The following is a 25,456-nucleotide window of genomic DNA, read 5'->3' as shown; positions in this document are numbered from 1 at the left end:
TTTTATGATAAATAAGACTTGAAAAAAAACCCCATTATTTTTTGTCAGAAGAAAGATTTCTCTTCTAAGGAATATATAGCAGATCAATTTTTTTACCAATCTAATTAAAATTAGACCTTTCATCTCGCTCTCTGTTATATATGGATACCGCTCGTGAAAGGCGCGGTATCCATATATATCAGAGAGCGAGATGAAAGGTCTTATTTTAATGAGATTGTTTTTTTTACAGGACGACATTAATTCAATTTTGCTCCAATTAAGGCTTCTTAACGGGTTTTCCCACAAAAATATGGCAAACAAAAATTTAAAAACTATGATATTTTTTGTGATTTTAGTAGAAAAAAATTTTGCGTAAAAAAAAATTATAACATGAAAATTGCAGCTCATATTGATTTAACAAATAAACTGAATAAGAAAAACCTCGCTATTGCTAAAGAAATGATCGTATACATGTAAACCTCATTCAGAAAGTATTGAGAGCTAGTGTAGCCTGATGGATAGAAAAGATTCCGGTGCCGATTTTAAATTTTTAAATTTTGATTACCCAAGTCCCCATTCGCCCCCATGTGGAGTTAGACAGATGAAAAATCTGTCGCCATGGAAATAAAATACCGCACCGGTCAGGAAAAATGGGCGGGATGAATTGTAACCGGCGATTTATTGGGTAATTCTACCCGGTTTTTCCAATAAATCCAATCAACGAATCACGGCGTATCAATGCCTCTCGCCTATTAATCGCGGCGTATAATGATAATTTATTCGTGTTTTCGCGACTCGTATTCTAACCATAAATGTGGTTTTCGGTTAAGAAGGGTCAAGATTTCCTTTGTCTTGGGTCTAGTACAACAAGATGGCAGACCGGGTGTTAGAGGCTTTTGAATGCAGTCTCTCTGGTATTAATGGCAGGGCATTTATGAGGGTTTTAAGAAATTGCATTTTATTGGTTTTAAACTTTATTGCAAACTTTAACCATTCTTAGTGTATTCACTTTTTAGTTTTTCTAAATAGAAGGTGTATAATTTCATATACTAGTATTTGATAGACAGAAAAACGAATTCGTTACTTACTCGATTTAATACTAGTTGTTAACATTATTTCATTTTCATTTTTATAGAAAAAAAAAGAGAAGGAAAATATCTCGAATAGAAAGTATTACAAAAATTACAACGAAAATAAATTTACGTATATAAACCTGATTATGCTTTTTCTCTTTGTAAAAAAATAGGTAATCATGCAGATGCGTAAAGTATGTTTTATTTTGTTTTTGTTTCTGTTTTTTTGTTTGTTTTTTTTTTTGTGTTTTAAAATATTCGAATCATTTTATATTTCATTGAACACAAATATAAATCTTTTCAAAGAATTCTTTCAGAGTCACTTCTGGATTAAGATATTTTGTCCTGCAAATTGCAAAGTACAGGATGGAGTATTAAATATTCATGTTAATTTCAGTTATATTGTGTTTGAAATATCAAGGTTTGAAAATGAGTTGTCAGAAATTTATTTCAATGATAACGTCAAAAAATGTAGGAAGAAAATTTACATGATTTTTATACAGTACAATTAATGTAAACTGAAATTAGGATTATAAAAGATTATTAATAAAAGAAAAATAAATGGATACACAAATAAATTGACAGAATGATAAATAAATAAATAAATAAATAAATAAATAAATAAATAAATAAATAAATAAATAAATAAATAAATGAATAAATATGCAGGAGTTGTCGTTCTTTGGCAGAGTACTCTTTTGTGAGTAGAGGCGTTTAAAGCTATCTTTGCAAAACAAAAATGTTGCACAACGATTGACACAGATAAAATTATGTTTGCTGGATAAACAGAACTTAGAGACTTTATAACCAACACAATGCCAATCAAGTGTAACTTGTGTGAAGCGGGAGCTATTTTAAAACGACCTAAAACAGTAAGTGAACGCTACAACTCTTTGTGAAATCAATGCACACGTGTAAATTGACTCGAATTTTCTCAAAGTGTTTTGAAGTTTGGAGTATTATTATTTACGGCTTAATGACAAACGAAATTGCCGCTGATGAAGATCCCAAAAATTAATTATTCTACTCTAAAGTCAAAAATTGTTAAAAAACCCCCAAAGACTGGTGGTTAAAAAAGAAACCGAAGTCGGACAAATTAATATATGAATAGCCTACTCAATTTAGTCATTAAATACATGTATACACTATTGTAGGCCATGAAGTAAAGTATTTTTCAATACATGTATGTAGACATTTTCACTTGTTTGTATGGTTTTACACTTTCCTATGAGAAAACATACAAGTAAATAAATAGATAAATACACATGTTGACAAAAGCTTGCCCCCAGTAATTTCTGTTTTTGATGTGTGGCAGTGACAGTGCTTTAGGTGAAATGTAAATGAGGGTGGGGAATGCTTTTTGTTGTTGAGCACATTAAATGTCTGATTTGTTTGCTAATGTAAATACCCAGATCATTTTCATTCCAAAGTCAACTGGGAAGCAGCGGGGTACCAATTTAACGAGGGTCGCTTTTCTGCAAGTAATTAGGCAGTCTCTTGTGAACACCGTGGAGACTTCATAAAAAGTTTAATAGAATATTATTTCATCAGCTGTCCAGAGTTAAACGCTATCAGTACATAAAATATGTCTACGGTCTGTAAAGTGATTCCTGGAGGCATAAAGACAGACCAAGAGGGTCCGAATATCCGTCAATTCTCTGACGGGGCCGTCGTATAATTAGAGCCGAATTTGAAACCGATTCTATGCATGTTGTTTTGGGAGACTGGTGAGTTCTACCTTGTGAATCAGTCTTCGCTTGTCAACCCAGTATGAAGCACCTGGATATTAGGGTAGGGTATATTTCCCCCAGAGAGAAAAAACTTAATTAAGACGACCATCTCCTGTTACCATATTCAACCCGCCTCCCTTCAGTTATTCAACCCCAAAAGCCAAATACATACGGGAAACTGAGGGAAAAAGCATTGAACACAAGTTGTTTTTGTGAGGCTTCGCAGGCCCAGAGTAATTGCTTTGATGTTTCACAACCTTGGGTATGGTCGATTACAGCTGATACCTTCTTTGCTCTGAATTTCAAGTGGTGCTCCAAGGCAAGTTGGAGAGGAGCCACGCTGTGAAAATTGGAAGTCAGGAGATGCAACGCTTGCAGCAATGTCAAGACAATGTATCAATGTTAATATCTGAGGCTGCAACATTGGAGTGCTGTCAAAATCAAAAGAGATAAAGAGATCTGCTAATAACATGAATAAAGTGTCTCTGTTTTGAAAGTCATTTGATGATGTGGTGCATTTTTTATGAATTATGATTGGATGTAATTTTGTTTAGTTTAAATTTTTAAAATTCAATTTTCATGAATAAGTATATTCCACAAAGAAATTTTATGTCGAATGTAATAAAGTTTGATATGGATTAAAATTTGACTACAAATGCTTTATAAAAGGCTGCATTGTGAATCAGTTATTATTTATTTTAATTGTATAATTTAACATAAGTACATAATTCATTTTATAATATGATAGATAATCAGGATAGTATTTTATTTGCAGTAAGGGTGACAACTACAATGTACATTGTACTTAAAACTGTTGTGTTATGGGAGTTCTTTTACAAAACTGCATTAATTGATCCCAAGTCATTCGTTTTTAAAAAGTAATCTTTAAGAAGAAGAAAAAAAACCAGATTGGAGACTCATATGAGGAATATATGGTGCAATGACTGGTTTAATTACATATATTTTGTCAAAGACAAATGTTGATAGTATTATAAAAAGATTGCCCTCAGTCACTCTTTTAGATATTAATTAACTGGATAAATTCATAAATTTATAAATAAGAAGAATTTTTATATTAATTTGAAGTATGTTGGATTTTGCATAATGATAGTCATCCAATGCTTTTATTGAAAAAACTCAACCTGAGAGATTTGGAATTTTAATTTAATTTTTTTTTTTTGGGGGGGGGGGGTGTTCTTTGTTTTTTTTTTTTTTAAAGACAAGTAACAATGATTCAGACCAGATTCCACTGTGTTGATACTATCAGGATCGAATGACACCAATACTTTGTCTTGTCTCCAAGTCTGTAGTTGTAAACCTGTCCGATCCACTCGTGATGAAATTGATTCAAGCATGAGGCCCCCTTGTCTGTTTTCCCGACGGAACATTTCAGAAACCTCCTGTCGGACATCTGCACAAACACACGCTCGAGTACGATCATGACCAAGATCCAGAATTAACTAATTAGGTATAAATAAACGCACGCTTGATGTTGAACGATTTAATTTGTCGGGACAATGGGATGCGCCTGCCGAGTGACTGGATCTCGGAGTTCGGAGTGACAATCCACGCACATCATCGCAAATCAAGCGCAAGGAAATGAGTCTCTCGGAATGCCGTTAATAAGTTTTCTGTCAGGGTGGGGGGACCATGTCAGCAGGGGTTTGTCTGCTTGACAGGAAATCTTTTTGCGCTCCACTGAATTGTCCTGTGTGAGGGCTAAACCGATTTTTAAAGAGCTTTAAATGCTTGGGCTTTCTGATGGGATTTCATTCAATGGGTTTGACCACTGGTACTCACTTAATAGACGTTGATGACATGAGCGTGAGATGATACATTCTCTTTTGTCCTTCAGATGGGTAAATACCCATGAAATATGGAGGCAGTTTTAATTATTTTTCAGAATGAAAATGTTCATGGTCAAATACATGTTCCAGTACATGTACCTTTCCTATAGTGAGGCTATACAAATAGGTTTTTGTCACATGTAACTGAACTGTGTAACTTTTTTAATGTCGTTATCTTATGACATGATTTTTAAAAAAAAAATTCGTTTAATGCAAATCAACATTCAACTTTAAAAACAAAATCATTAATTTTTTTTACTAGCCAGAAAATCATCAATTACTTTTACAAGATAATTAATTTTTCCTAGTAAGGTTATGAACTACGAGAGACAGAGTCAATTAAGTTATACTTGTAGTCCTACTCTGACTAGTGAACATTTGTGAGGGCTCTGGGCTATGGAGGAGGTTTTTTTCCCATTTGGACAAATTCTTTTATTACATGCCCTTTTTGTTCTTTCTCTTAACCTTCAACTTGGTTTAATTACTTTAAGGTCAAGGTAAGAAACATTAAAACAGGAGTGCAGGTATAAGCTTATTCATTAAGTTCAAGGTGATATTCAATTTGATCTTATTCATAATTGTTCGGTTGGTCACATTTATAAAGGCAGATTCATAGAGTTAAATAAAAAATCATCATTTATTATTTTAACACTCAATGTGGAGATACACTTACTTAATGTACGCTTTTATATAATGACAAGTACTGACGTTTTTACATTTTTGTATTTCAAGGGAGATGCTCTGTGTAAGAACTGTTTCTACTTCGCCTTTGAAGAGGAAGTCCACAAAACCATCACAGATGCCAACCTGTTTGTCCGAGGGGAGACGGTTGCCATAGGAGCCTCAGGGGGCAAAGGTCAGCTATTTATAGAACATGGTCCATTATATAAAGAAGGAGAAAAGAGGAGGGAGGCTTAGTTAAAAATGAAATTATTAGAAAATATAAATGCATATGTATATTTCTCCTGGATCAAGATATATTACAATGCATTTATTTATTAGTCATGTATTTTTAAGCAATGATAAGAAAACTAAAACCTAGTGGTAAAAAATAATATATTAAGTTTAGTGACATATTATTGAAATTGTGAAATTGAACAAGCAGTACTGGCAAATGTTTTGATGACCGTCACAGACTTCACATTATATGTTACAGACTCCACATTATATGTTACAGACTCCACATTATATGTTACAGACTCCACATTATATGTCACAGACTCCACATTATATGTTACAGACTTCACATTATATGTTACAGACTCCACATTATATGTTACAGACTCCACATTTATGTTACAGACTCCACATTATATGTTACAGACTCCACATTATATGTTACAGACTCCACATTATATGTTACAGACTCCACATTATATGTTACAGACTCCACATTTATGTTACAGACTCCACATTATATGTTACAGACTCCACATTATATGTTACAGACTCCACATTATATGTTACAGACTCCACATTATATGTCACTGACTTCACATTATATTCCTTCATGTATGTGTTATATGCTGTTAAACTGGTAAATCTATTCGTAAATGTTACAGATTCCACAGTGCTGGCCTATGTGCTGAAAACCCTGAACCAGAGATACGACTACGGCGTGAATCTTGTCCTGTTGTCTGTGGACGAGGGGATCACTGGGTACAGGGACGACTCACTGGAGGTAATCCCTGGGGTCAGAGGTCAAACACTGACCTTGAACTAGTTCTCCAAGGTCATATGATATGACCTTAAAATTTGAAGTCATGCAATCTACTAGATATTTTAGGTATGTTTAGGAGAGAAGGGGCTCATGAATACTCTTTATTATGGGGAGAGGGAATTATGATGAGAGCTCTAGGGTGCCTGCTTTGCCGAACAAACCTTTCATGTAACAGTAATCTAACAAGGGTTATTATGTAACAAATACAAAAAAAAATTTGATTGGCCAATGCCTATAAATATAGGTGGAAAGATGTTATTAGGCATGGGAAAAGATGAAAATAGAGATGAAAATTTTTGAAGAAAAATTCCAATGTATTTTTACTTTTGAAAAAATGTTTTCCTGTTAAATAATTATGTTTTAATGCCCAACTTTGCTAGTTAAGTACTTTAAACTATTTATATTTAAAACAATGAAGTTTCATGACCATGTTGTTACAGACGGTGAAGAGGAACCAGCAGCAGTATGACCTGCCCCTGAAGATTGTATCGTACGAGGAGCTGTATGGCTGGACCATGGACGCCATTGTTAAACAGATCGGCCTCAAAAATAACTGTATGTTAAAGATCAGTCAAAAATATTATGTACATAACAGATCACCTCAATATCTCTTTGTGGCAGATCTACCTAGAAAATTATGTAGTAGATCTGCTAAAAATAACTTTATTCAAGTGTATTCTGTTTGAAAAATAACTGTACTTAAAAGATCAGCTCGAAAAATGACTATAAGTTACAGATCGGTTTGAAAATTAATTGTAGTTAAATTACCATATTTGCCTAAAAATAACTGTACAGTACATGGTTTATAGAACAGATTGGTGTAAGAGATGCAGTATGTAAGATGTAAAACAGCGCAGTCTAACAATTAACTGTATGTAAAATGGAACATAATTTTATTAGTTACATGGTTTGTAGTTGACCTAATATGGTTTATACATGGTCAGTAAACTTCATATGGGGCAAGAGCAGAGCTCGAGCCCCCATATTGAATTAACTGGCCATGTATTAACCATATTAGGTCAACTACAAACCATGTACAATTATATCTTGCTGACTGCCTCTTTTTCATGATAAAAAGTAAATAAAACAATGAAAATCAAGCTTTTATAAATAATAATATGACAAGTTTCAAATTGAGAACGAAACCTGACATCATAATGCTCTAAAGTGACGTCATAATGCTCAAAAGGGGTAATATTTCGTACTGACTATGTATGGAATATACATTGTCTTCATGTGACTGCTGTTAGCCAATGATTTTCTCAGAATTAGGCAGGAGGTAAGATATATGTAACTACCTTGATACCAGCAGTATGCTCACTAATTCATGTAGTCAGTACAATGATACTGTTTTTATCCTGTTCTGTAGGTACATTCTGTGGAGTGTTTAGACGCCAGGCTTTGGATAGAGGAGCTATCCTGATGAAAGTGGATAGGATAGTTACAGGTACATTTGTAAATGATAAAATAGTTACAGGTAAATGATATGATAGTTACAGATATTAATTGATAGAATAGTTACAGGTAGTTGAGGATAGTTAAAGGAAAATGATAAGATGATTACAGATAAATGAATACATGTATTAGGATAGTTACTGATAAGTGGATATTAGGATAGTTACAGGTAAATGATTTAATAGTTATAGGTAGATGATTGGATGGTAATTTTTTATATGTAATTGAATAGGATAGTGACTGGTAAGTAAATAGGATGTGGTAAATATAGTAAGAGATATGATATATTAGGATAGCAATAGGTACATTGGTGAAATATCCAACAGAGAGAGGGTGATATGTGCTTACTGTTTTAAAACAAAATTTTATTTTTTAGTCAAACTCAATTATAGAATGTTGTTAAAATTTTATGTGCTGTTTCATATACCAGTAAATGAGCTGATATAACATAGAGCCAAGTAAATGTATTTATATGAATATGTAGAGGGAAATACATGGTATAGAAGACCAGTCATACACTTTAGGACATATTTGTATCTGATTTGTGTGTATTTACCTTAATAGCTATTAAATATAGATTGAGGAAAAATCGCAGCTGTAATTGAATTTTTTAAAATTTACTAATAAGTTGTATTTATTGACAGGTCACAATGCAGATGACATTGCAGAAACAGTGATAATGAACGGTAAGTAAGAAACATGAAGGTACATGTCGTGTACAGGGTACATGATTTCACATACTGTAGATTCCTATTCTACACGCCGTGTACATACTTCTGCAATTAAACTGTTTTGCATTGAATCGAGAGAATATGATATTGCTAACACCGAAGTTTTTAGCCTAATTTTTTTTAGTTTTCAACTGTCCGTAAAAAAAAGCAAGATTTTTAAATTAGGTACATGTATATGTGCTTTTCGCAATTTTATGCGTATATTAAATTCTTCCTTTTAATTAGGAACCTCTAACATTGATTCATGAAGTTTTAACATGGTTTTAAAAAGAGTAACTTTATATATATACTCAGTTATAAGCTCAATTGCTTATATAGTCATGTCCGTCTGTATATTTCAATGAAGAAGTCTTTTGGAATTGTCAGCAAGTAACGTGCACTTGGAAAACAAAAATATGTTAAATGGTGGAAATTAAAGTAAATTTACAAAAAAAAGTACCGGTATTTGAATTGAATACAGTAACAAATGCCTATAAAAAGCTTATGGTAGTTGATGATGTAATGTTTTTTTTCCTAGTGCTTCGAGGAGACATAGGAAGATTGCAGAGATGCACAGCCATCACCACGGTAACCAAAACAATATTGTTTATCATAGAAATTTTCACCGAAACAGCTTGTGTCAAAAATTAATATGTGTTGTAGTAATGAATCCATTTCCTGATTGAGTAATGTGTTTTTATGTTTATAAGTCAAAGCATGATAGAATTCAGGATTATTAAACTAGGGAGTTTTTTTTTAACAGGGGACAGAGGGGGCCCTGCCCAGAAGTAAACCATTCAAGTACACATACGAAAAGGAGATTGTCATGTAAGGGAAACAGGAGATGTCTATTATACAGTTCTGAATTAATTCAAAAGAATATTAATACTGTATACACTATCAGGGTTATTTTCTCCCTGTGTTATTTCCACCCTTCTACACTTGCAAACGAATTCGCCCAGTCTTGATTTCGTCAAGATACAGTTGTCTTAAAAGAGATATAAATTGAGACATTGGAATTCGCCAAGTCTTAAATTTGGGCATAACGAATAAGGGCGAAAGGGGCAAAAATAAAACAGGGGCGAATATTTCCCTGTATACAGTAAGACATAAAAGATTTAACAGCAAGATCTTGGGCATAAGTGCATCTATAAATACAAAATTTACTAGGGTGCAAACTACTCAGAATTTTTTTTTACGATTATCTATTGCTAAATTGATTTACATTTTATTCTATTAGTTTCTGTTTTCACACCTTAGGTATGCTTATTTCAAGAAGTTGGACTATTTTTCCACTGAATGTATATATTCCCCAAATGCATACAGGTAAGATGAATATTTGCAAAATAAAAAAGTAAGAACATATTACAATTTCTTTGAAATTTAAAGAGCTAATTACATTGAAACTATTTCTAAGAAATTAATCAATGTATTAAAAATTCTCTGGCATTTTTATCACAAGATGAAGCTGTCATTGACAAATGAATGTTACCTGAAATGTCTGAAAGGTGACTATAAATGGTAGGGCTGCGTTTTACAAAAGAACTTTTATATTAAAGCATTCTACAGGTAAAGGTACAGTGCAAGTTCTATGTGGGACTTTATATCACTTAGTCACCATTAAGTTAACTTTCAGGGGACAATTTTGCTAAGATTCATCCCGTGTAAAATGCAATTTAAGGTAGATTTACTATTTGTTAAGTAAGATAACTCATACTTGGGTGAGAAAAATGTATTTTTTGTCAGACTTTGCTCTCAAGATGCATAATACATATTCAGGAACAGTAACTTGTATTGAATTTCACTTTTCATTATGGGTAATTAAATTTATTTTCAGAAATTTTAACGCATGTAGGTAGCAGCTGATTCACTAGGATTTTTCAAAAGTTATATATACCAGTTAGAGTAACACTATTTAATAGTGCCTGTTTGGGAGGGTAACAGTTGAAATTGACACCCCGAGGAAACCATTATTAACTGACACGAAGCAGAGGTTGACAATGGTTTTCGAGGGATGTCAATTTCAACTGTTATCCCCCCAAACAGGCACTATCTATTTTATTATACTGAATGTCTTAATTTTAGAGAATGCTTTTAAATAGAAATGACGTGAATTCAACGGCAAACCGTACGAACAAAATTTACGCGCATGTGACAATTTGTTTTGTTATACTTTCATGTTAAATACTGAAATCTGATTGGTTAAGACGCAGTTAATAATATTTACTATTACCCTCAGCGTTAGCAACGCACTTGGCAACGGGTAACATTAAAAAATGTTACATGCGCGAAAATTATGCGCGTACGGTTGGCTGTAGAATTCACGTTATTCCTATATAAAAGCAGTAAAATTTTCTTAAAAATTTTAAAACAGACATTCAGTATAACAAAATAAATAGTGCCTGTTTGGGAGGATAACAGTTGAAATTGACACCCCTCGAAAACCATTGTCAACCTCTGCTTCGCGTCGGTTGACAATGGTTTTCTCGGGGTGTCAATTTTAACTGTTACCCTCCCAAACAGGCACTATTAATATAGTGTTACCCGTTGCTGAGTGTGTTGGTAACGCTGAGGGTAATAGAATGGATTATCGACTGCATATAAACCAATCAGATTTCAGTATGTAACATGAAAGTATAATAATATATATTATTAAACTTTCATGTTAAATACTGTTACCCTCCCAACAGTTACCCTCCCAAACATGCATTATTTATTTTATTATACTGAATGTCTTAATTTTAAAGAGAATTTTACTGCTTTGATATAGAAATGGAAGTGAATTCTACGGCAAACCGTACGCGCATAATTTACGCGCTTGTAACAAATCATTGTGTTACCCGTTGCCAAGAGTGTTGCTAACGCTGAGGGTAATAGAACGGATTATCAAATGCCTATAAACCAATCAGATTTCAGTATTTAGCATGAAAGTATAATATTAAATATAATTCTCTTCTGTAGAGGGTTTGCTAGAGCCTACATCAAAGATTTAGAGAAGATTAGACCTAGTGCAATTATTGGTAAGGAACACTAGCTAAAAACTTTATGAAATTGAAATTGTGGAGCCCCTGTAAATCAGTTACACACAGCTGTGAGAAAGTTTGATATTCATGTACAATAAATTTGCTTCAGACATAATCCACTCGGGAGAGAGTCTGTCTGTGAAGAAAGCAGTGAAACTTCCCACACAAGGTCAGCTTATCTTTTATTTTTTTTCTCTGTTACAATTTTCTTCCAATTCTGTCATAAAAAGACTTGCATTAAATTCTCCAGATGATGAATAGCAATAAATTTTCCATAAGTGATAAGGGAGAGATCAAGTGGATATACTTACATGTAATTGTATTTTATGATTATTGTTGAATTGTACAGGAACTTGTGAGCGGTGTGGCTACATCTCCAGTAACCCTCTATGTAAAGCCTGTATCTTGTTGGAGGGGCTCAATAGGGGGCTACCCAGGTATATAAATTAGTCAAACTTTCTATACTATAATTATAATATTGATCACTTCCCTTATTGACTATTTAAGAAAAAAATGTTTTAACAAAGTGTAAAATACATGTACCGGTATGTAGTGCATGAAATTTGCATTATGTATACATTTTTTCTGTATTTAATATACAATTTTAGGCTGGGAATCGGGAAAAGTCACAAAGAAAGAAGGAAGGTTAGTTTTGTATATTGATTTAAAATAATGGCAGTCTTACGTTCTTTATTAACTCATGCAGCACCACATACAGGAAAAGATGTTCACAGGAAAATTTATCAATCCATGAACCCATATAACTACACTTAAATACACTGCAACAAAACAAGGCAAATATAATAATTTCTTAAACCAATGGACTGACTGGCTTTTTCTCCTGTTACAGTACATGTAGATCCTGACCATGACATATTTGCACGATCTATGTATATCTTGTCTGAATACAACAACTCGGTTGTAAATTTTTTGATTATGCCTTTGTATTAGTAAAATATTTCTGACATGATACATGCATCCTCATGACTCCCCCATTCTCTCCCCCACTCTCCATTTCCTACTTTCCCTCATTTTCTCTGCCTTAAAATTGTTGAAATTGATCTTGTTAACGGATTTGTAAATTGTGCTATTAAAATTACATGTACATGTATACGGTGGCGTGGAAGAGCCAGATGAAAAAATAAATAATTCTTATTTGTTCGAATGAATAAGTTATTTGTTCGGAAGAATTATGATTTGTTCGGACGAACAAGTTATTTGTTTGGACAAATTAGGATTTGTTTGGACGAATTTGGATTTGTTTCGGATGAATAAGGATTTGTTTGCTGATGAATAAGTTATTTGTACGGACTTATAAGTTATTTGTTCGAACAAATTAGGAACGAATTACGTATTTGTTTGGATGAATAAGTTATTTGTTCGGACGAATTAAGATTTGTTCGGACGAATGAGTTATGTGTTCGGACGAATTACGATTTGTTCGGACGAATTAGCTATTTGTTCGGACGAATTAGGAATTGTTCGGACGAATAAGCTAATTGTTTGGGCAAATTAGGATTTGTTCGGACGAATAAGTTTTTTGTTCGGACGAATAAGTTATTTGTTCGGACGAATTAGGATTTGTTTGGACGAATGACGTATTAGTTCGGACGAATTAGGATTTGTTCGGACGTATTAGCTATCTGTTCGGACGAATAAGTTATTAGTTTATATGAGGAGTAATTTAGACTATCTGCTCTGGTAATGATATAGATGATGTAGAAAACTAATGTTAATCCTAATGGTTGTCTCTTTAGTCAACTTTGAATCTAATTCATTTTTTAAATCAGAATAGCATCAAAAATTGTTGATACAAAATCAAAGTTAGTCGTCATCATATGCAGTTTCTATCTATAAATACTCTGGATGCCGCATTCGACCGATGAAAATAGGCGTTAGATGTTTCCGATACTATGATTAATAAACAATATTTTTCAATAATAGTTAAGAAAAATGAGATACAACCTTTTGAAAATATTGTATAAAATTGTCAATTTTATTTCACCTTAAGTCGTCCAATTATTTTAATTTTCCCCAGAACTTGATTCAATCAGTTATGATCAATTGTATGATTATTGATAACGTTTTTATTTGCGCTCCTAAGATTCCAAACAAAGGAAAACTTTACAAAGCCATATGATAATTTTAACATGTAAATATGTCATCAGAGGTCTTTTTGACGAACGATAAGTATTTTTATCAATAAAATCTATTTTTATTATTTTTTTATGTTATAGATAGGATGTTGGGTTATTTTGCTGACTTTATATTATAAAGTATAAGACTTAGTAAAAATTAGTTTGTTTTATAAGTCACTTAAGTAATTGTGTGATTATTACAATTCCACGAAGCATATCAGTTAACTTTGATTGTATACATGAATTGTATAAAGTTAAGGCGAAAGATAATTTCGTATGTCCAGTGTCCCAAGTAAACAGGAGAATGACTACATTTTCAATATAAACATCGACAATCGAAATCCACCTGCGGAATCATATAATTATGACTATTGGAAACATTTCTTCTGGCATTGCGCGAAAAAAAACCTTATAGTTACCAAAGAAAAAACCTGCGCTGCCTAGAATTGGCATACATCTATACACGGATCTAGAGCCGGGGTGGTCGGGCCACCCCACAAACAAAATAATCTCTCAGACACCCCCACCCTGGTAAATTTTTCTGGATCATGTAAACTGATTAGACTTTTCACATTTATAACCTCTCTCTCTCTCTCTCTCATACATGTACCACTTTTAATAAGTTATTTGTCCGAACAAATCCTAATTCGTCCGAACAAATAACTTATTTGTCCGAACAAATATCTAATTGTCTGAACAAATCCTAATTCGTCCGAACAAATAGCTATTTCGTCCGAACAAATCCTAATTCGTCCGAACAAATCCTAATTCGTCCGAACAAATAACTTATTTGTTCGAACAAATAGCTAATTCGTCCGAACAAATAGCTAATTCGTCCAAACAAATCGTAATTTGTCCGAACAAATCCTAATTTGTCCGAACAAATAGCTATTTCGTCTGAACAAAGTCTAATTCGTCCGAACAAATCCTAATATGTCCGAACAAATAGCTATTTCGTCTGAACAAAGTCTAATTCGTCCGAACAAATCCTAATTCGTCAGTACAAATAACTTATTTGTCCGAACAAATAGCTATTTCGTCCGAACAAATTCTAATTTGTTCGAACAAATCCTAATTCGTCCATACAAATAACTTATTTGTCCTAACAAATAGCTAATTCGTCGGAACAAATAAGTTATTCGTCCGCACAAATAACTTATTCGTCCGAACAAATCATAATTCTTCAGAACAAATAAGTTATTTGTCCGAACAAATAAGTTATTTGTCCGAACAAATAGCTAATTCGTCCGAACAAATCCTAATTCGTCCGAACAAATAATTTATTTGTCCGAACGAATCCTAATTCGTCCGAACAAATAAGATCAATTTTTTTTTTCATCTGGCCCTTCCACGCCACCGTACATGTATATATTGTATGTGCAAATAAAATTTATACCATAATAAAAAAAAGACACACAAAATAGCAAAAAACATGCAGCTGCTGCACCAAAATAGCCTGTATCAGAAACAAGTCTTGCAGAATAATAAAGCTTTACAAATTACACATATTCATCATTCAATGTTTCAATTCTGCAAAACATTGTGTTTATACTGAATAAATATCTGAATGTTTCTAATGTGAACAAGAAATCAATGACGTAACTTCCTCATTTACCATAACAGCTGAATGAAATGTTGGCACAGAAAGAAGAGGCTGGTAATGAGAGGACAACTCCTGACAACTCAAGGGAGACAACTGAGAATTCTTCCTCCGAGAAGTCAGCATCAGGAAGCCCGAAACAGAAGTGTGAGAACTGTAGCTGTGGACAGAAATGTCTGTCAGAGAAAGTGGAGGACTTACAGTTGGACAGAAGGAAAATAGACCCCGCCCTCATAGACTTCTGATTGTTGGGGGCCTAGATAGGCTTGTAATGAAACTTGGCAATAAGGCCAGCATTTTTTTATTTTTAGATTTACGAAATATTTTTCAAATTATTTGGGTAGGAGGAGGGAAAAAAAATAAAAATAAAATTGAAAAATTTGTCCGTCGAGAAAAAAAATAAAAATAAAACAATTTTTCAACAGTATTTTTTTTATTTTTAAAATAAGAACACATGTCCAGGAGCTGCCATTTTTTAAATATATAAGTAATTTTGATTGTTGATGATGTTCTTATCATAACATATTTTATCCATGGGCACTGAAAATTTGTGTTAATATATTGTATATGCATGTATAAAAACGAAGTTTTTTTTTTTATATATACAAGTACATATGGTACATATACATTAAAACCAAAAAAATTAAGGGAGTTTTCACTTCTTCCTTGCAGAAAAATAGGAAGAAGTTTGAGAAATCATTTATTTGATTAAGTTAACAATGCTATTCACAAATATTGTTACTGAAAATAAATTGGATTAGAAGCATGTCCATAAATGTCAGTAAAAAATCAAACAAGTTTTTATATTTAAAAAAGACGAACTAATTTTTAAAATTTTATTTATTTATGTAATTATACCTTTAATAAAGGAAATGTTTCGTTATTTTGTTAGCTTAATGACAAATAAAATCATTCTCTTTCCTTCAGTCATAAGACTCCTGTGTTCAGTGTGTTTAGGGTAATTAGTCCAACCCTATGACCCACTTACAACCGTTATGTAGAGGATCTATTTCCAAACTGTTAAATTATGATTATTTTAGAATGTATTTTGCAAAAATGTTTTTTAAATAAGTATCTTATCATTTTCTTGCCAAGGAGATTTTTTATTTTTAATTTACGGAATTGTGATAGAAAAAGACTTCAACTTCTCTCTCTTGAGGAAATTCTGGCTAAGTTGCCGATCACAAAACTTAAAAGGGTCGTAAATTGTAGGGTTGGACGAAAGCAAACAGGAGTAGGCCCAATGGTGTTTTTTATTTGTGTGACTTCTAGTGCCTGTGACTTGATCGGAAAGAACTTGGTCTTTTTAATCAATGCATGAACAACAATAATTCAGACTACACATAGGCTACGTGATTGCATCAACATTATTTTTATTTTTACCAGAAAGGAAATTTCGGGTCGGAGGAAAAAATAAAATTAATAGCTAGTTTAGGTCCTTTTATTTTTATTTGAACTTTTAAAAAAATAGGGTCGGCGGGTTTGTAAATCGAAATTTCAAAAAATGCTGGCCTAACTGTCAATCATGTTTTAAAAAAAAAACCTGCTAATTGAATATATATGATCTGGTTTTGGTATAAGGTTTTTAATGCAGTACAGTACTTAAGAAATTTATTTGTTTTCTAAATGCTCACAATTAATTTTCCATCCCCATTTCACATAGAGATTCATTCGTGTTTTTTCAAGTGGATTATTAATTCATGACAACTTTGCCTGTCACTGGCATTTTCCTTGATTTAGAATACATGTATATAAAAACAATTACGCAAATTCTCAAATTTTAAAGCAATAACCTGTTGGTTATTGTTAGCCAAAGCTACAATGTATTTTGTTTATTAACCGGGTTTTCCAACGGAAAAATCCGGTTATTAAAATGGGGAAAATGGCTGGCGGCTGCTAAAAGGGTACCCTTATTGTACGGATAACTCCTCCTTCAGTTTTGAAGATATGAAGTTGTTCTTTTGCAGATAAATTGTACATATATCAGAGGTGTATATTTTGCTAGGAGTTTGATTTCTGATAATTTATGAAAGAAATACCAGCTGTTGAACTTCGTCATTTTTGCAAAATATCGCATATAGGGTACCATTATTGTATGGGTAACTTCTCCTACAGTTTTGAAGATATGAAGTTGTTCTTCTGCAGATCAATTGTACATATATCAGAGGTGTGCATATTGCTAAGATTTTGATATCTGATAATTTATGAAAAAACACCAGCTGTTGAACTTAGTCATTTTTTGGCAAAATATTGCATATAGGGTACCTCATTTGATTTTTGATTATTTAGTGAAAAATACCAGCTGTTGAACTCAGTCATTTTCTCACAGAATATTGCATATTGTTACTCCATTTCTCTGCATACAGTAGGAAGTGTTTATCAATTCAGGGTTGACATGGATTATTGATAGATTACATAAAAGAAAACCTGGTTTGCTGTCATATTGACAGCTTTTCACTTGTTGTTTTTATTTCTAGATAACTTGTAAACTTTTATGCTCCAAAGGATGGTATAAAATCTCATCATAAACATGTTTAAACATTTCAATGTTTTAAGCTTCATGCAGACAAGATGATAAATTTAAAACAAACTGTTTGTGCACTTGACATCCTGAACAATAGATTTTTTTTGCATGGATTTGCAATGCATTCAACCTTGTTTTGTCAACACATTTAACTTTTAACATGTTTTTCAACAAATAAAGACAAATTCTTTCTAATTTTGTTGAACTTTTTTAATTGCAAATTCCTACAATTCATAAGATAAAAAAAGTCTTTTATGGAAAATCTATTCAAATTACAAACAGGTACATCTTTCACATCCCATACTATTACAAAAACTTTATTTTATTGTAGACATAGAAATACATACATGTCAGGTTTTTCATATCCCAAATGCCTTTAAAAATTTGGCAAGCAAAAGAGTCAACCTTAATGTGTGAAATTCATATAAAACACAAACCTTGTCTCAAACAAGACAGGTTTCTTGAAAAAGGCATGCATGTTCATCTTTTAAGTTGATTAAATACTGATACAGATCAAAGGTAAAATTTAACACTTGATTGTATTTCTCCTTAAGAGGGCTGGATGGATATGTCCGTTTTAAGGCTTTCTTGATCTCCTTTAGCAGAAAAGCTCTATATATACATATAAAGATACAGGAAAATACTCCAAAGACTGAAATTTACAGATTTTTTTTTATAGCTTAACAAATCATGAATAACATTTAAGGTAGATCTGATCTTCAATTCTGTTGACCATCAAGCCTTCTAAATGAAATGATTTTTCTCATGAAATAACCTAATCATGAGAAAACTACTAATCTGACAGAGGACCAAATGTAGAACATGGTTGCACAGTATGAGTGTATGCTATTATGAAGAAACATTACGAGTCAAGCAAAGCTACAAAAGTAGGCAAAAAAGTGGATCATGTGAACACATGTGACAAGATACAACATTCTACAACACACCATGTGTAAACCAAACCTACATATACTCAGATACAACATATCAAATATTGCATTCTAGATTAAGTAAAACAAGCATTTAAGGTACTTAATATGGTGAGCAACAAATGTTTTCTACAACAACCAAAGTACATGTACCTAAATAAAGATCTACAAGTTTGTCTTTAATTTTTTTTTCGTACAACATACCAGCTATTTGTACTTCAAGTATGGTACACATACGACATTTTTTAAGGGTTTCCTAAATGAATGAGTCACTTACAACACAAAATATCTAAAAAAGCATTACATTACATAATGTAACAGATTGTAATACTGATGCATTGTTTCCATCAAGAAAACCAGACCAAGTATTCTTTATCCTTCTGATGTGAGATAGTTTCCCCTCCTGGTGCCCCTGTGGAGTGCCTCCTTACTTGAGCCCCGCCATCAGTAACATGATTGGACAGTGGTCGCTACCCATGACCTTCTGTTGGATAATGCTGTCACACAGGTCCTTCTGGAGTCTCTTGGAGATCACAAAGTAATCCAGCCGCCTGTTCACAGAGACAAAAACACAAAAATTAGAAGCAATACAACACAGTTATGAAAGCTCTTATAACCATTAACAGGCTATTTATGGTCCAATGTTTTTTTCCTTTTATCCATTCCTCCTTAACAACACCCCACTCACCAGCCGATATTTTTGGCACGGGCGTTCATCATGTAGGTCCAGAAGGACCAGCAGTCGCGGGCGTTGGGGTAGAGGACGCGGAACGAGTCCAGGAAGCCCTCCTCAAGCAGCTTACTGAAGCCCTCCCTCTCCTTGTCCGTGTAGCCCGGCGTCTTGTTCCTGTTGCTGGTCGGGTTCTTTAGATCTGTGTGCAAGGGTAAACTTGAGACAATGGAAGTAATTGTTAACACACATATATACGTGAAGTTGCTAGATGTTGAGGTCTCCACACATTATGATAGAGGACCTGGCACATAGAGTCATTAAGACACTCTGACACTGCATGATCATTGAGGTCCGATCACATTATAAATTCATTAACATTCATATACATTCCTACGTGAGTATGTAACACATTAAGATCCCCACACAAGATGATTTGGGCAATTATTAGACACCTGTCCCAAACAATCGAATACCTACGGGAGTTTGTGACATATTGAGGTCCCAACAATATGGTAGAGGTACATGTAATTTTCACACATACCTACTGGAGTTACACACTGATGTCCCAACACACAATTAATTCATTAACACATACCTACAGGTGTGTGTGACACATTGAGGTCCCCACACATGATTGATTCAATAACACATACCTAACACATACCTACAGGTGTGTGTGACACATTGAGGTCCCCACACATGATTGATTCAATAACACATACCTACAGGAGTGTGGGACACGTTAAGGTCCCCACACATGATGACTGGCTTCTTGGCGTCCAGCTTCTTCAGGTAATCAGTGAAGTCACAGTCCCACTCCTCTGTCCTGTACTTCAGACGAACCAAACCTTTACCAGAATTTGGCACATCTGAAATTGATCAAGTTTCCTTAAAACAAACACTAGTATAGCCTTGCATCTATATCTACTACAATAACCTATCAACACTTATCATTAAACTTTAAATTATGGTATTTTTTCATTAGTTTACTTTTTAAAACTTTTTTACAACTAGAATCAAAAAATTATTTTGTTAACTTTTGTGCCTAATACAAGGTGTTTATTGCACTGTTCTGGTGAAAGACTCTAGAAACTAATTAAAGTAATCAGAGAAAGTTAAGTGTTGAGAAAAAGATTTAGAAACATTAATAACGGACAAATTACAAAACCAAATACAATCTGTCATTTGAATGTAATCTTACATGCATTCACCATGTAGAAGTCCTCATACTCGGCAGTGATAACCCTCCCCTCATCGTCATGCTTAGGTATACCTGTAACAACATCAACAGTTAAATCAATACCAAATGAGTGCATCAGTAAGTACTACTGAATGATCAGAATGAGGGATACAAAATTGAGTCAGGCCAACATCATTTACATGTAATAATAATCTATATGTTTGATGTACTCCGACCCTAATTTATTCATGGTGGCTAGGGTCGTAGCTCTCTTTGTTTTTTTTTTTTTTTTGGGGGGGGGGGGGGGGATAATTTTCATTTAACATTTATTGATACAATAACGTTATCCAAATGTGTTTTAATATTACATGGACAATCACTTTTTCAAAAAATTTGAATTCAAAATGCTTAATTTTGATGGGTCTGTCAGACTACATAAAACAAATCAATTTTTAATTTTGGCCTCAACTTACCATAATGGACCACAGTTTTAGATGTCTTAAATACTTTGAAATCTCATGTGTACATTGTCAATATTCAAAGGTACACAGATTTTCTAAGATTGTAGTATTCATTAAAATTGTTACTACATGTACATACATGAAATACAGGTATAAATATACATGTACCAGGTACATAAAATGTTCTTAATCTTATTTACGATGAATTGTAACAAAAATCTTTGAAATCTCATGTGTACATTGTCAATATTCAAAGGTACACAGATTTTCTAAGATTGTAGTATTCATTAAAATTGTTACTACATGTACATACATGAAATACAGGTATAAATATACATGTACCAGGTACATAAAATGTTCTTAATCTTATTTACGATGAATTGTAACAAAAATCTCCCATCCTTTTATAAAAATTTCACACCTGCCACTGTGCAAAAAGTTTGGAAATGAAGCTTAACAAGAAAAAAGTTTAAAATGAATGTAAAGTTTGAAATTTACATGCACTTATAATTCAAATACTGTAAAGATACTACATTTGGCTGTGTATTCTTTTTAGCGTATTTTGCAGAATGCAACTACCGTTGTCAAGTTCATCGCTAAATGCCATGCGTATGTGTAAAAGAATAGTCATATTCAGGAATGCGCCAATTCAAATCCATGCCAACTTGGTCAAAACCTAATTTTTGCCAAATTTCATACACGACAACTGTAATACGTTTACAGTACATAAAATTACAAGCGCTAGTACTTAAAAGCTATTTCCTTCCTTAAATGCCCTGGTACATAAATATTATTTCATTCATTTAATAAACCTTTAAGTACGTGTAATCTCTCACCAAGCCCGTAGGTGACCTTGATGGGCTTCTTCTTGCTGTAGAGCCCAGTGCCAGCGTAGCCCGCTTTCTCGGCGGGTGACCAGTAGATGTGGTAGTCCTTGTCCAGCACCCCCGTGGGTAGCTGATCCTCCTGACACTTGGTCTCCTGTACACAGAGGATGTCGGGCGATGACTCCTTGATGTACGACATCTTGTCTTTCTGGGAAAGGAAGAGAAAGGAACAAAGACTGAATTTAACATAACTGAGGATCAATAATTCAAATAGACTGAGAAGTTGGATGCCTCCTGAAGGGTTACATATTGAATACATGCAAATGTTTATAAAAGAGAAATTACTATCAATTTGACCTTGACCTTCATAAAATTGAATTCTAAGACTATCAAATGTGTTTTTTTACCGTGACCTTTATTGCCATCTAACTGAAAATAATCCGTACAAAAAGACAAATGGATAAAAATTTAAAAATTTTGGGTTTCAACTTTGGCTTTTCCATTTATAAATCAATTCAATGTTCAAAAAATCATTTAAATGCATGCATGCATGCATGATGAACAATTCTATTTTAGAAATTCTGGTCTAAAGTTAATGCCCATTCACTGACCTCAATGACAACAAAAGCTATATGTTCAAAGCACAAGTTCATGACTTATTTTCTGTCAAAACAATCCAAATACTTACATCATACCACGCCCGGATTCCATTTAAGTTCCATGAGGCAATCTTGAGGGTGAACTTCCGTCCGTCAGCAGTCTTGGCTTCGGGGTTGACCTCGGTCGGGAATGAGGTGTCCGTTCCCTCAGGGAGTGTCTCGATGGTGTCCTCCTTCCTGGGCGGAGCTTTCTTTCCCTTCCCTCCTTTACCTTTCTGTACACAGGTCGTAAAGCAATACAGTGTTTTACATGTTAGTTGTGCAATATCAATAAGATAAACATGATAAAAGAATACCGTAATTATGCTGGTTTCTATAGCTAAACAAATTATTTGATCATAACAAGATAGTTTTTATATGTTATTGTTAAAGTATTAGCTAAGCTTGATCAATTAGATAATATTTCAGAATCTTTACATATCAGACAGCTAGTGGCAAGTCTGGGAAGATTACATGACCCTAGTATTAAAGGAGTTTTTCTTATTCATGTTAGTTTGGTTAATTTTTATTTTTTTTAATGTTTTATAATTTTCTCATGATCTATTAATAGACTACTATTTAGTCTAAAATGTCCATGTTAGCATAAAGCAATTTTTGCAATTCCCATCCTGAAAAAAATAATTTTTTTTTTTGGAGGGGGGAGGGGGGGGGGGGGTGGGGGTTGAAAAGAATTTTAGAATTATGGAAAAGAACAAAGTAATGAACATTTTTAAGATTTATTTTATGTCTCTCATCTTGTTCAGCTACTATTAATCAAAACTTTTTTTTTGGGGGGGGGGGGGGGGGGGGAGGGGAAGGAGGCTAATAGATTATAAGCTCCCCAAGACTTTGTCTCAGCGAGTTAAAAAGCAGATCTAGAGATGAAATTTTAAAGATTATTTGTTTCTCAAGAAAATGAATGACAAGATTGACTTCTTAAAAATTCATTCATGCTGTGTATATTCTTTCAATTTAATTCCTCGCAATTTTTATTACCCGTATAAAGTTTTGTACAATACCTTTCCTTTTTCTTCTTCATCTACTTTCTGCTTTTTGCTGGGTGATGGCTAGAAAATAAAATAATTAAGTACATTTACATTTATCAAGTTCATGACTAAAGTTATGTCTGATTTCTATATAATTTTTCCTAAATAGTTTATACTGATGATTATAGAAAGAGAAGTTGCACTTCCATAGCAATTTTTAAATGTATGTTGAATCGATGTCATTGACAAGTCACAGCTAGCCACAAGTATGTATTTTACTAAATATTTTTCGGACATTCAAATGCATGGAAATGACAAATTGAAAAATTGCAATCAGCTGTATTTATACAGTTTTCGTGTTTTTATACTGACCTTATCCTCTTGAGCTGTGTCTCCGACACTGCCTTCTTCTGGAGCAGGGGTCTACAAAAAGAAAAGGCAAGACACTTACTTATACGAACTGTAATCTCAGCGAGATTCACCGAGACTTAAATGTTAAGTCTCAAGGAATCACACTGAGATTAGATGACCTGGTGCATGAATCTTATACATTAATACTGAGATTATTCATAATATTTAATTTCCTGTGTCTGAGAGATAATGTTAATCCCGGTACAACATAACTTTTAAACCTAAATACAGGTTACTGCATGTATGATTCTTGGTTTGTAATGTTCATTCCAGCACTGAACAGCACATATGTAACTGTACACCAGTTACATGTACCATGACTTTATCAAAATTAACTTAAAAGATTGGGAAATTGAACATTTGCTATCTCTGCAAATTCCATCAATTCGGTCCACATTCTATTTTAGTCTTACAAGTTGTCAAATTTGACTAATGTTCACTTGTAATAACATCTCCTGATAAAGTCTGTGGCAGGTAAAGCAAACGTAATTGGAAGCAAATTATTTTAAGAATTTAACATATGATATTGTTCAATGGTACATGTACTATTTGGTTCGACAGAATTTGTGTATCACTCTTTGTAATGAAATATATATTGGTGATCAAATGATAATGAAATAGCATATGATATTGTTAAATCTGGAAAGACTTTCTTCCACAATGTATTTTCTGCATTAATGGTCCATTTACAAGGAGTGTGCTCATGAATTCGAGAAAATATATACAATGTTTTATTACCTTTCCATCATCTTTCTTTGCCTGGAAAACAAAATTAAAGAAATAAACACATCATGATTACAATTACTCAATATATAAAGTTGAAGTCTCAAATTTTTTTGTTAACTTGACTCGAACACTTTAATTTATAAAATATTGAAAGTAGTAACTTTTGCATCTAGATTTTTCATTCTTTCTTCTTTCTATCTTATTTTTTTTTCTTTTTGGAGGGGTGGGTGTCAGAAAAAAAAAACCCTGAGAATATCTATTTCCATGTAAATTTGTTCATTCAGATAAAAAACTAGAGATAAGTGTGGTGTTCGTAAGGAGACAATTCTTAATCCCTTCCAACACCAAAGCTTGAACACGATCCATCAAAATTGATTATAGATTGAAATCTTAAGATCATTACATGTACTTTAAACATGCTACACATGTACTGTACCTTTCTTTTGGGTGGCATTTTGTCAGACGAGGACAACACTCTAAGATTTATCCTCGAAGCACCCCTTACAAAATTGGAAAACAAAATTTGATGCCACGGCAAGATATTCAGCATAAAATTCTTTTGATTCGCTGTTTATATCTTTCTAAGAGGAAACTCGAATTTTTAATTTCTTTCTTCTCTTCCCGCCATATTTTATAATTAAGATTTTCGTTTCTTTTATTCAGATGGCGGATATTTCATACAGTCACAACAACATACACATTTAATAAGATATAAAAGTTTAATTTGAATGTGTCAATACTGATTTTTTTTTCAATCAATGTACTTTGTTTTGGTAAAAACTTTCAAAGATTTCATAAAATTTTATTAAATTCGTTTCGTTAGAAA

The 25,456-nt window shown here is 33.1% G+C and overlaps 2 protein-coding genes across 2 annotated transcripts; one reads left to right on the top strand and one right to left on the bottom strand.

Annotated features, from left to right (window-relative positions):
* Positions 1–1,767: 1,767 nt before the first annotated feature.
* Positions 1,768–15,557, top strand: LOC128184113 (cytoplasmic tRNA 2-thiolation protein 1-like). Its single transcript, XM_052853456.1, has 14 exons — positions 1,768–1,924; positions 5,362–5,485; positions 6,192–6,310; positions 6,790–6,904; positions 7,719–7,796; positions 8,449–8,490; positions 9,053–9,102; positions 9,278–9,342; positions 9,775–9,840; positions 11,476–11,534; positions 11,647–11,706; positions 11,887–11,974; positions 12,146–12,182; positions 15,299–15,557. Exons 1-14 carry the CDS (start codon positions 1,868–1,870, stop codon positions 15,518–15,520), a joined length of 1,182 nt encoding a protein of 393 aa, XP_052709416.1. The 5' UTR covers positions 1,768–1,867; the 3' UTR covers positions 15,521–15,557.
* A 2,920-nt stretch (positions 15,558–18,477) lies between these two features.
* LOC128184112 (exodeoxyribonuclease-like) lies at positions 18,478–25,277 on the bottom strand. The gene is made up of 10 exons (XM_052853455.1): positions 25,067–25,277; positions 24,643–24,663; positions 23,866–23,916; positions 23,527–23,574; positions 22,558–22,743; positions 21,879–22,077; positions 20,603–20,674; positions 20,124–20,270; positions 19,417–19,600; positions 18,478–19,279 (listed from the first exon to the last, which is right to left on the bottom strand). The coding sequence occupies exons 1-10, from the start codon at positions 25,178–25,180 to the stop codon at positions 19,156–19,158; spliced, it is 1,146 nt and encodes a 381-aa protein (XP_052709415.1). The 5' UTR covers positions 25,181–25,277; the 3' UTR covers positions 18,478–19,155.
* Positions 25,278–25,456: the final 179 nt, after the last annotated feature.

This window comes from Crassostrea angulata, chromosome 5 (genome assembly GCF_025612915.1).
Source record: "Crassostrea angulata isolate pt1a10 chromosome 5, ASM2561291v2, whole genome shotgun sequence".
Taxonomy (NCBI): Eukaryota; Metazoa; Mollusca; class Bivalvia; order Ostreida; family Ostreidae; genus Magallana; species Magallana angulata.
The sequence above is the reverse complement of the archived record's forward strand: the minus strand, read 5'-3'. Positions and strand labels throughout refer to the sequence as shown.